Here is a 12428-nt window from a genome sequence, read left to right as displayed (position 1 = left end):
CCTGAGCTTGGTTTCCCCGTCATGCAAGGTACTAACATACCCCCCACCCCGCAAAACAGAGAGGTGGTTTCCCCATGGAAGGCATGATCTGTACAGCCCCCCACCCCAGTTCACAGGTGCAATGAGAGATGGGCCCTGCCCCAGGTGGGCTCAAGATGTTCCAAAGTGATGGGGGGGGTTGGAATTTGAGAGTGGAAGAGCTAGGGGCGCCCTGGGTGTGTCTCAGACCGGGCTCCTGCGGCGGGCGGGGCGGGGCGGGGCGGAGCTGGGGGCGTGGAGGGGACGCAGGGGTGATGCAGGAAAGGCATGAAGGGGGAAGGCCAAGGAATGGGCGGCTGACCCCAGAGCCCGGCAGCCGGAGACGTGGGGCGGGGGCACGGCCACGGGGGGTGCAGCAGGCACCAGCCACAGCCCCCTCCTCAGGGCAACACCCTGCCGGACGCTGGGGTCCCGCTACTGTGGGGAACTTTCCCGGCTTCCGCCCTACCCGCGGGGATCCAAACCCTCGCGCCCCTGCCGCAGCCGCGCGCTGTTTACTTTCGTCAGCCGGTTAGACTCCGCCCTCCCGCAAGTGAGGGCAGGGTGAGGGCAGCGGCTTCAGCAGATGTTACTGAGCATGCCCAGTCCGTGCGCAGCTGCCCCAGCCCCAAGGTAAACGCGCCTCGGATCGCTACGCAGGCACCGGTGGCAAACAGACGCCGGTACGTAGCCCAGGGGGCCGGTAGGGGAGGGGGGCCAGGCTGACCCTGGGGCCCCCCCGTCGCTGGGCCCCAGAGGACGGAAACGCCCCGGGGCAGGCTGGTAAGTGTAGTTCCTGACTCTCCTAGGGCCGGAAGTGACGTTAGCTCCTGCCCCGGCGACGGGCCTTCCCGTCGCTCAGGAGGCGGAAGTGCCCCGCCCCGCTTTCCCGGGCACGCTGGGAAGCGTAGTTCTCTCTCACGCACGCCCGGCCTTCTATTGGCGCAGGGGGCTCCCGCCTCATTGCGGAACCTGCGGCCGCTCTCGGCTCCCTGCCTGGCGCGGGTGGGGCTGATGGAGCCGGAAGGGGCGGGGCGGGGCGGGGCGGGGCCGGCCGATGGGAGCCGGAAGTAGGGAGGCGCGGGGCTTGGCGACGCGCCCATTGCTGGGAGCCTGAGCTGAGCTGGGCGGGTGGGACATGGAGACTCTGCACCAGGGCGCTGGGGGGAGCCGCAGCCCTCACGTTGCCTTCGGCTCGGGCCGGCTCTGCCCCGGGGCGGGGCTTCCCCTTCGTGTGTCGGGGGGGCGGGGACAGGCGGGGTGTGTGCAGCCCGGGATCCACGGGGGGGCAGGCGGTGTGAAATCCTCACTGCCCCACGCAGCTCCCCGTCGCCTGCCCAGTGCCAGGGAGTCTCTGCTCCAGACCCCCCCACGTACCCTCTGAAAGCAGCTCCCCAAAGGCTCATGAAGTGCCCTAGAGAAGCCCATCAAACTCTCCCACTTTTCTCACATATTTAGTATCAATAGAGAATCCCTTCAGAACTTGGTGGTTTTCTATCATATTAAATATTTTTGATCTATTTCCTCCCCAGTTCTCAAAGATAGATATAAAATTTCCAGTGTGCTCTCCTGTAGTAGCCATGGTGGTCCCAAGATATTAGAGGCTGCCCCTTTGATTTATATATAAATGTTTGGTGTTATTCTCCATCCCATTCTTTATGAATCTTTACATGTGGTTAGCTTTTCTGGGCTGTGGCTGTGCATTGAGTGCAGTTTTTAATTAAGCTGTCTTAATTAAGCAACATGCAGGTCACTTTCTTGAGCTGATAGTTAATTTACAACCCAGTAAGGTGTACAAGGAGCTCCAATTTTCCCCTCCAAAGTGCGGTGCTTTGCATTTAGAGAGGCAGGGTAGGTTAGATAATACCTTTTATGGTACCAACTTCTGTTGGTGAGAGAGAGAAGCTTCTGAGCTACATAGAGCTCTTTAGGAGAATATCCTAAAATATTCTAAAATTTTGCCCTGCTTCCTCTCTAGTTATCTTTTACTAATTTAATATTCCCTGAGATTTTTCCTGTCTCTCTAATTACAGAATATTAACATAAAATCCTCTCAGATTTTTACTTTTTCTCAAATTCTTGAATATTGATAGCAAATCCTTGTTGCCCCTTTTCTATCTTCTTCAAATAACGACATGAAATTCACTCAGATTTTACCTCTGTGCACTATTGGCTGTTGATATATAATCCCTCACAACTTTATACTTTCCTCTCTAGTTTGTGAAAGTTGATTCAGAATTTTTCAGATTTCCACCTTCTCCCTTTAATGACTGAACATTGATATCAGCGCTCAGATTTTTGCCTTTTTCCATGTAATTATCAAATGTCTGTTAAAAAGGATTTCGGGTTTGGAGGTGTTCCCAGGTTTAGTTTCAGCAACTTCTCCTTTTTGGGAGGGAATATGTTGCCTTGAGCCATTCTCCATCCTGGCGGTTGTAACGGATTAAATGATAAACTTTCCCCTCTCATTTGAGACTCATTTCTTTCCCCATTTAGCTCCATTAAAATGTTTTCTGATGAAAGTGACCTTCCCATATTTAATACATAACAAAGCCAGAAGCCTCCCCGGCCAGTCTCCCAGCTGCTCACAGGACAGTTGGTTGGAACCTTTTTTTTTCTGCAGGGGACACAGGATGAGGGTTCACTCATGATGGGCTCCTTGCTGCCCAGAATGGCTGAAAATCTCCATGCTACTGTATTAGCCCCTCATTTTCCCCTCACCAATGTCACCAGTAGTATCCAAAACCCCATGATGAATGGTCTCCATGTGGGATTGCTTTCCTCACTGCTGAGATGTAGTCGTCTCTGGGGTGGGTCCCTGTTAGCCATTATTTGTCTGTCTCTCTCTCCTCAGGATATTGGTGTTGAGCTTCCTGGGTCAAATGCTGCTGCCTCCACCGTGACCTTGGAGCCCAGGCTGAGCAGCGGCTGCTCCCCAAGAGAGAGGGGTCTAGGTGGGGGAGTGACCTTGAGTAAAACTTCTTCTGTTCTCAGCCAAGGTGAGGACTTTCTCCAGCTGTAATTACCCCCATAGGCCAGTTCTAGGCTCTGCCCACATCAGCATCTGAGCCAGAGACTCCAGGTGATTGGTAGAGACCTTAGGAAATGTGCTGTGGATGGATATTAAAGTGACTGCACAAACAGCCCCTCCTCCCCTTAGCAATGGCAGGAGCTGATCCAGCCATAGGAGAGCAAAGCCCCAGGAATGGCTGAATCTCAGCCACAAGGGGCAGAACAGGGGAAGGGAGATAGAACAAGAAAAAGGAGAGAGAGACTGAAAGGGGCACTTGGAGAAATAATTGGGGAGAGAGATTCCCAGATCTCTAACTTGCCCCCACACACTCATTGCAGAGAAAAGCAACAAAAAGGATCAGGGGGATGGAACAGCTTCCATATGAGGAGAGATTAAAAAGATTGGGACTTTTCATCTTGGAAAAGAGACGACTGAGGGGGTTGGGAATGTGATTGAGGTCTATAAAATAATGCCTAGTGTGGAGAAAGTGAATGAAGAATTGTTATTTACTAGGGCTGTTGATTAATCGCATTTAACTCGCGTGATTAAAAAAAGTAATTGTGATTAAAAATTAATCACGATTAATCGTCGTTTTAATTGCACTGTTAATGTTTAATTGCATCCAATTTAAATTTATTAAATATTTTGGATTTTTTTCTACATTTTCATATATATTGTATTCTGTTTTGTAATTGAAATCAAAGTGTATATTTTTATTACAAATATTTGCACTGTAAAATGATAAACAAAATAAATAGTATTTTTTAATTCACCTCATATAAGTACTGTAGTATAAGCTCTTTGTCATGAAAGTGCAACTTACAAATGTAGATTTTTTTTTGTTACATAACTGCACTCAAAAACAAAACAATGTAAAACTTCAGTGGCTACAAGTCCACTCAGTGCTACTTCTTGTTCAGCCAATTGCTAAGACAAACAAGTTTGTTTACATTTACAGGAGATAATGCTGCCCTCTTCTTATTTACAGTGTTACCAGAAAGTGAGAACAGGCATTTGCATGGGAATTTTGTAGCTGGTATTGAAAGATATTTATGTGCCAGATATGCTAACCATTCATATGCCCCTTCATGCTTCAGCCACCATTTCAGAGAACATGCTGATGACGCTCGTTAAAAAAATAATTTGTTAATTAAATTTATGACTGAACTTTTTGGGGGAGAATTGTATGTCCCCTGCTCTGTTTTACCCGCATTCTGCCATATATTTCATGTTATAGCAATCTAGGATGATGACCCAGCACATGTTGTTCATTTTAAGATCACTTTCACTGCAGATTTCACAAAACACAAAGATAGCTACAGCATTTAACCCAAGGTTTAAGAATCTGAAGTGCTTTCCAAAATCTGAGAGGGACAAGATGTGGAGCATGCTTTCAGAAGTCTTAAAAGAGCAACACTCCGATGTGGAAACAACAGACCCCAAACCACCAAAAAAAAAACCTTTCTGCTGTTGACATCTGACTCAGATAATTAAAATAAATATGCTTTGGCCTGCACTGCTTTGGTTTGTTATTGAGCAGAACCCGTCATCAGCATGGGCGCGTGACCCCTGGAATGGTGTTTGAAGCATGAAGAGACATATGAATCTTTAGCGCAGCTGGCACATAAATACCTTGCAATGCTGGCTACAACAATGCCATGAGAATGCCTGGTTCTCACTGCCAGGTGATATAACCAAGAAGCGAGCAGCATTATCTCCTGCAAATGTAAACAAACTTGTTTGTCTGAGCGATTGGCTTAACAAGAAGTAGGACTGAGTGGACTTGCAGGCTCTAAAGTTTTACATTGTTTTATTTTTGAATGCAGGTTTTTTGTATATAATTCTACATTTGTAAGTTCAACTTTCATGATAAAGAGATTGCACTACAGTACTTGTATTAGGTGAACTGAAAAATACCATTTATTTTGTTTTTTTACAGTGCAAATACTTGTAATCAAAAATAAAATATAAAGTGATCACTGTACACTTCGTATTCAGTGTTGTAAGTGAAATCAATATATTTGAAAATGTAGAAAACAGCAAAAAATATTTAAATAAATGGTATTATATTATTGTTTAACAGTGTAATTAATCGCACGATTAATCACGTTTAATTTTTTTAATCGCTTGACAGCCCTATTATTTACTCCTTCACATAACACACGAACTAGGGTTCACACAATGAAATTAATATATAGCAAGTTTAAAACAAACCAAAGGAAGTACTTCACACAACGCACAGTCAACCTGTGTAACTCTTTGCCTGGGGATGTTGTGAAGACCAAAACTATAACGGTTCAAAAAAGAACTAGATAAGTCCATGGAAGGATAAGTCCATCAATGGCTATTAGTCAAAATAGGTGGGGATGCAACCCTATGTTCTGGGTGTCCCTAACCTCTGTTTGCCAGAAGCTGGGAGTGGATGACAGCGGAAGGATCACTTGATGATTGCCAGTTCTCTTAATTCCCTCTGGGGCACCTGGCATTGGCCACTGTTGGAAGACAGGGTACTGGGCTAGATGAACCATTAGTCTGACCCAGTATGGTCGTTCTTATGTTAAACTACCAGCTCGCCTGAACTCTTTATTTTTCACCTTAGATTTTATTCTCATGGGCCCTCACCTATCAGTTCTCTGAGTTCGTTGAAGTCCATTGTTCTTATTCTGCTGCTCTCGTGCCTTCCTTCTCTTAGGATGGTGAAATCTATCATTTCGTGATCACTTTTGCCCATATTGCTTTTCACCTTCAGTTCCTAACTAATTCCTTCTCATTAGTCAGAATCAAGTCTAAGATGGCTATTCTCCAGCTACTTCTTCCATCCTCTGAAAAAAACAGGTGTCCCCAGTACATTCCCAGAACTTATTGGGCACTTTGTGTTTGGTTGAATTCCTTCTCTAACAGATATTTGGGTAGATTAACACCCCCGGCCCCACACACACACACACAGTTTACTAACTGTGTTTTGAATATTTCTGTTATTTGCCTGACTAGAGTCTAGAACATCTGTCTGTGGGGAAAGAGCCAAAGGGAATTGTGATGTGATGTTACTGTCCTGTTCTAATATGTCCTGAATTGCCCTGACAGGCTGCAGTGTAACATCCCATCCTTCCAGGGAGCAAGGAAGGGAAATGGTTGCCGTGGAGCCGGTTCAGGTAGGGATTTTAGGGGAGTTGCTGGTGGGTTCCTGCTGGCGGGAGAAGGGCAGTAAATACACAGGAGGTGGTAACTTCTGGGGCGGCTGATCTGGAGGTGGGAGGGGGCAGGAAATACCCAGGTGGAGAAGGGGGTGGGGCCAGGGGGTGACAATCTGGTGGAATTTGTTTACTGTTAGGCCTGGATCCTAGCAACACCCAAGGGGTTTGTGGGTGGAAATTCCCTAATTTGTCAAGCAGGAAACAACCCCCTGGACTGGGCTGGGGAAACGTACCAGACTCCAGTCCTGGAGCCTGAACCTGCTGGCCAGAGGCCACTGTGAGAGATAAAGGGGTGGCCACCAGTAAGGCCCAGGGAAGACACCCCATCCCCTCCCATCTGGCGGCTGGCAATGTGGAGGGCTTTTGGATTCCTACCAGGGGGCTGTCCCTGGGCCCTGCTGGGGGCTTCATCTCCTCTGGCTAGTAGGTGAGTGATGAAGAGAAGACCCTGCCCCCTCTATCTGTCATGGGGGAGAGGAAGGGGGTGAGGGCCTCTCTCTCTCTCCCCTCACCCTGATGCTGCCTGGCAGCTCTGATGGCATGGGGGTGGGACTCTGCTGCCTCCCAGAGATTCCGTGTGATTGGCCCTCCTCCCCATTGAATGGTGGGTTTGTAATTGGACAGCAGGTACTGAGTGGGGGGCTCTCGTTCTTTCAGGGGCCAGTGACCTTCAAGGAGGTGGCTGTGTTTTTCACCCAGGGGCAGGGGGCTCTGCTGGACCCCGCTCAGAGAGCCCTCTACAGAGACGTCATGCAGAAGAACTATGAGAACGTGACCTTTCTGGGTGAGGATTTCTGTCCCCTTTGGTTATTAGAAGGGGAAATGAAGACTGAAGGTTCATGACACCCCACATGTAACCTCAACTCTGACCTGTTTTAGCAACATACCGACAGGCCAATGACACTCATACTCGCATTTTTCCCTCCCTGCTACAGAACACTCTGGGAACAGAGCATAGGCATAGTACAGCACAAAGTCTAACACCTCTTTGCTAAGGCAAAACTTGAGGTTAGATTCGGTGTAGGGAACAGAAGCTGCCTATCCCTGGCTTGCACTCCATCACTTAGCCTACTGCCCACAACTCATCTCAGACTTTCATAATGTCATCACACCTTTACCTTTGCACTGAGGATTCCTTCTGAGTCATGACCTTCACTTACCCCTCACTGAGCACTGGAGACCACTAGCATGTATGCCACCAGACTGCTGACAGTATACATGGCAAGAACACACCTTTGTGCAGCATTATTGACAAAACCTACAACATTCAGCACTGAAATGAGGAACACATGTTCCTTCCATTTTCACATGCACCTCTCCGCATATCATAGGGCTTGTCTACACCACCGCGTGGGGTCAATCTAAGATATGCAACTTTAGCTATGTGAATAGTGTAGCTGAAGTCGATGTACTTAGATCTACTTACCACTGCAGTAAGTTGACAGCTGACACTCTCCTGTCGACTCTGCTTGCACTTCTCATTCTGGTGGAGTACCGGAGTCGATGAGAGAGTGCTCAGCAGTCGATTTTATTGCATCTATACTAGATGTGATAGATCGACCCCCGCTGGATTGATTGCTGCCCACCGATTCGGCGGGTAGTGTATACAAGTTCTTAGTCACAGCTCTGCCAAGCTGCTCCAACTATTCCCTTCACCATTCATGTAAAGCTACAGCTGACACACTGCGCACGGCTGGAGAGCCTGCAAGTAGGTGGTGGTGTTCCAATCTGTAGAATAGAACACAAACAATGGTATGTTCTTAGTCCTTCCTCCTGTTGATTATTGATCAATAGATTTTAAGGCCAGGAGAGACTATTAGGTCATCTAGTGTGACCTGTGTAATACAGGCCATGGAGTTTCATCCAGTTACCATTGTAGTGAGCTGAATATCTTGTGTTTCATTAAAACATCTTCCAGGAAGGCATCCCATCTTGACTTGAAGACTTCAAGAGCTGGAAAATTTCGAGTATGAGTGTCATTGGCCTGTCGGTGTGTTGCTAAAACAGGTCAGAGTTGAGGTTACATGTGGGGTGTCATGAACCTTCACTCTTCATTTCCCCTTCTAATAACCAAAGGGGACAGAAATCCTCACCCAGACATTATCTCTTTTTCAAAAGATGGAAAATTTGCCACTTCCCTGGGTAGTTCGTTAACATTTGCACCATCCTTACTGACCTATTCCTAGTGAGATTTGCTAGCTCCAGGGTTAGGGGGTAAGGGACGGAGTTAAGGTTGTATTGGAAGAGTGGTGTGTAGTTTTGTCCTTCAATTCCTGTTTTTCATGGATTTTTAAGTTTTGTCACCATCCACATGCTTGGAAAGCCATGCTGTAGCACTGGACAACCTTAACTCTGCTTTAATGTAGTTTATGGGCATTTAATTCCCTTGAGTTCTTTTTAATGGACTTTTTTGCCACTATAACTGTCTACACTAGAGATTTTGCTGGCGAGCTATGTCAGGTAGGGATGTGATTTTTCACACCGCTAACCTGACAGAGCTATGTTGGCAAAATTCTTAATTAGGGACCAGTCCAATATCTCCATGTAGATTTGAGAGCACTTGAAAATATTGTTCTTAACACAGAAATGTTGGTATCAGGGCAAAACTTCCAAGAGAAACTCCTACAGAATGTAAGAATAATACACAAGGCACATTGTCTGACAGTTGTCAGGGATAGGGCTCAGACTCAAATGCATGGTGTAGCTCAGGTCCAATGGCCATAGCATGTCCTCTTAAGCCAACCAATTATTGTGACAGCAGATTTTTGGAAACCCTCTGGCTGTTAAAAGATCTTCATCTTGCTGCACATGTGAATTTCAATCTCTTTGACTCATCATTTGATGCTAGGGAGGAGAGTTTTAGGTTTGTTAGGAACCGGGAGACCTCTTGGGAAAGGAGGATCCTGTAAAGGAAGGATGGGCTCCACCTAAACCAAAATAGAACCAGACTTGTGGCATGTAAAATTAAAAAGTTCAGAGAGGAGATTAAACTCAGTGATGGGGGAAAGCTGACAGGTGCGGAGGAGGTGCTCCCCCCATCCAAAAGGCTTGTTACCCTGTCAAAGAAGGATATTAGGTTGGTTTGACATGATTTCTTCTTGGCAAATCCAGGTGGATAGTTACTTCTCACCGTATTTTCTTCAAGGTGCTTAGAAATTATTTAATTATTTGGTCCATTATCTTTCCAGTTACCAAAATTAATCTGACTGGCCTATAATTCTCTGGACCGTCCTTGTTTCCTTTTTATAGATAGGTATTATATTCACCTTTTTCCAGTTCTTCTGGGATATCTCCCATCATTCATGAGTTCTCAAAGATACTCACCAGTGGCTCAGGGTTCTCTTCAGCCAGTTCCGTAAGTATTTGTGGATGTATTGAAGGCATCATCAAAGGTTATCATTAAGGACGAGGTCTCTTCAGCCAGGTGCTTAAGGAGCTTACTCTGCAGGAAGTGAGATTTAGGTTTGATATTAGGAAAATCTTTATAATGATAGTTATTCTCTGGAATAGGTTTCCAAGGAAAGTTGTGGATTCTCCATCATTGGAGGCTTTAAAAACCAGTTTGGATAAACACCCGTCAAGGATGGTCTAGGTTTACTTGGTCCTGTCACATGATATGGGGCTGGACTTGATGACTTTTTGAGCTCTCTTCCAGCCCTCTCTCTCTCTGGTTCTGTGCTTTTTCCCCTGCTGTTCCTTGGTCTTTGGAGGAACTCCCCATAAACATCCCCAGACCTACCTTGTTATCCTTCTTCCCATCCCTCTATACAACCCCCATGTTCCATGAAGTTTTAAACACATACCAGTGGTTAGGCAGCAGGTGTGCTGAGCCCACTGTCTCTCAGGGTGACAAATGTTGTGTCAATTGTTTCCTTGTGCTCCCCCGTCGCTATTCAGGGCCATTGCACCCATATTCCTCCTCTGGTCCAGCAAGGGCACCCACTCTCAGGCTGCTCAGCCGTCATTTCCCTTGGGTAGAAACCCAGATCTCTCTCTCTCCTGACTGGGGTATCTCCAGGCTGCACAGCTCCCTGTCTACATTGAGAATTTCCCAGCAAGGCAGATCCCCTCAGCAGGCCTGCTTTGCCTTCCTTCCCCAGAGGCTATGAACAGTGTAACCACCCCTGGTTAAGTTACCACACAGCCCTTCCCCAGCAAACAATGATTCTCACAGTAAAAGCATTACAGAGAGAGCATATTAAAAAAGAATTAAAGAACGTATACACATGCTAATAAGCTTACCTGAAATCAGCCTAGGCTGACCAGACAGCAAATATGAAAAATCAGGATGGGGTGGGGGGTAATAGGAGCCTTTTTCAGAAAAAGACCCAAAAATCAGGACTGTCCCTATAAAATCGGGGCATCTGGTCACCCTAGATCAGCCCAACCGCACCAAGGGCTCAGGCAGGTGAACAGACCTTCAAACCCCACCAAGAGTTTTTTCCTGTGGTCGCAATCTACCAGTTCGTAGCTCAGAACAAGCATGCCCATGCATCTGAGAGTCACCCTTTTATCCAGCTTGGGCCTCTGAACCTGTCTTCATGTAACAGGTGATCAGCACATAATCCGACAAAGTGGGTATTACCCACGAAAGCTCATGCTCCAATACATCTGTTAGTCTATAAGGCGCCACGAGACTCTTTGCCGCTTTTACAGATCCAGACTAACACGGCTACCCCTCTGAAGCAGCACACAACTGTTTCTCCTCAGGGTGCAGCTTCCATAGGTTTAGTGTGGAGTTGAGACACTGCCTCCCTACAGTGCAAATAAGTGATGATCACATAAACACCACCCTATACCGGAAACCTACTGACTGCTATACTTACCTACATGCCTCCAGCTTCCATCCAGGACACATTACACGACCCATTGTCTACAGGCAAGCCTGGGGTAGCCCTCACTGGAAATGCCAAGATCAGGGCAGGCTGCAAAAGGGAGAGCAGATACCCACCAGTCTTGTGAGTAACACTGAAGTTAAACTCCCCAACCAGTCACAAACTGTGCTTCTGATTGCACCCCCCGTCCCCCCCCACACACATACTGGTAATCAAGACGCAAAAAGAAATCACACAGCTCCCTCTATTGCATTCCAGTTCTCTGGCTCCCAATCAGCACCTAGGTCCAGTACACTGAGAAGTTATTTAAAAAACTCTGCTCATATATACAAAATGTTCTGATCCCAAAGGGTCAGCCATGTTCCCAGGGCAGTATAGGTTTGGATCTTACCCAAAATGCCATGCTGTCAGCCAATGCTTTAGTGTCTAAAACTAAAGCTTTATTATAAAGAAAGAAGAGAGATGGTAAATGGTAAAACAGTCACATACAAAACCTTCAAAGTCTCTCAGGTTCCTATCAGTATTAGTGAGTTTGCTGGCTTGAAAGTCCCTCTGGAAAACGTTCACAGCTTGGGTGGGTCATTCAGTCCTCTGTTCAGAGCTTCGTTTGTAGAAAGGTTTCAGAGTAGCAGCCGTGTTAGTCTGTATCTGCAAAAAGAAAAGGAGTACTTGTGGCACCTTCGAGACTAACAAATTTATTTGAGTATAAGCTTTCGTGAGCTACAGCTCACTTCATTGGATGCATTCAGTGGAAAATGCAGTGGGGAGATTTATATACATAGAGAACATGAAACAATGGGTGTTACCATACACACTGTAGCGAGAGTGATCAGGTAAGGTGAGCTATTACCAGCAGGAGAGTGGGGGGGGGTGGTGGAGGGAACCTTTTGTAGTGATAATCAACGTGGGCCATTTCCAGTAGTTGACAAGAACGTCTAAGGAACATTGGAGTCTGTTTTTGAAGTTTTTTTGTTGAAGAATTGCCACTTTTAGGTCTGTAATCGAGTGACCAAAGAAATTGAAGTGTTCTCCGACTGGTTTTTGAATGTTATAATTCTTGATGTCTGATGTGTGTCCATTTATTCTTTTATGTAGAGACTGTCCAGTTTGGCCAATGTACATGGCAGAGGGGCATTGCTGGCACATAATGACTTATATCACATTGGTAGATGTGCAAGTCAATGAGCCTCTGATAGTGTGGCTGATGTAATTAGGCCCTATGATGGTGTCCCCTGAATAGATATGTGGAATAGATATATTCTTCAACAAAAAAACTTCAAAAACAGATTCCAATGAGAGATTACTGAATTGGAATTAATTTGCAAACTGGATACAATTAATTTAGGCTTGAATAAAGACTGGGAGTGG

The 12428-nt window shown here is 46.4% G+C and overlaps 1 protein-coding gene and 1 long non-coding RNA gene across 2 annotated transcripts in view; one reads left to right on the top strand and one right to left on the bottom strand.

Moving 5' to 3' along the window:
* The first annotated feature begins 629 nt into the window (after positions 1–629).
* Positions 630–12428, top strand: part of LOC119842579 (zinc finger protein 620-like) — a 35883-nt gene continuing 24084 nt past the window's right edge. The window contains exons 1-4 of the mRNA XM_043497262.1: positions 630–701; positions 2873–3017; positions 6116–6183; positions 6883–7009. Of these exons, the coding sequence (XP_043353197.1) occupies positions 6160–6183; positions 6883–7009 (151 nt within the window). The 5' untranslated portion in view covers positions 630–701; positions 2873–3017; positions 6116–6159. The remainder of the gene's footprint in view (positions 702–2872; positions 3018–6115; positions 6184–6882; positions 7010–12428) is intronic.
* On the bottom strand, positions 9360–11115 carry LOC122456684. The gene is made up of 2 exons (XR_006275683.1): positions 11052–11115; positions 9360–9667 (listed from the first exon to the last, which is right to left on the bottom strand). It is a non-coding gene; the product is annotated as an uncharacterized LOC122456684 (long non-coding RNA).

This window comes from Dermochelys coriacea, chromosome 14 (genome assembly GCF_009764565.3).
Source record: "Dermochelys coriacea isolate rDerCor1 chromosome 14, rDerCor1.pri.v4, whole genome shotgun sequence".
NCBI lineage: Eukaryota > Metazoa > Chordata > Testudines > Dermochelyidae > Dermochelys > Dermochelys coriacea.
The sequence above is the reverse complement of the archived record's forward strand: the minus strand, read 5'-3'. Positions and strand labels throughout refer to the sequence as shown.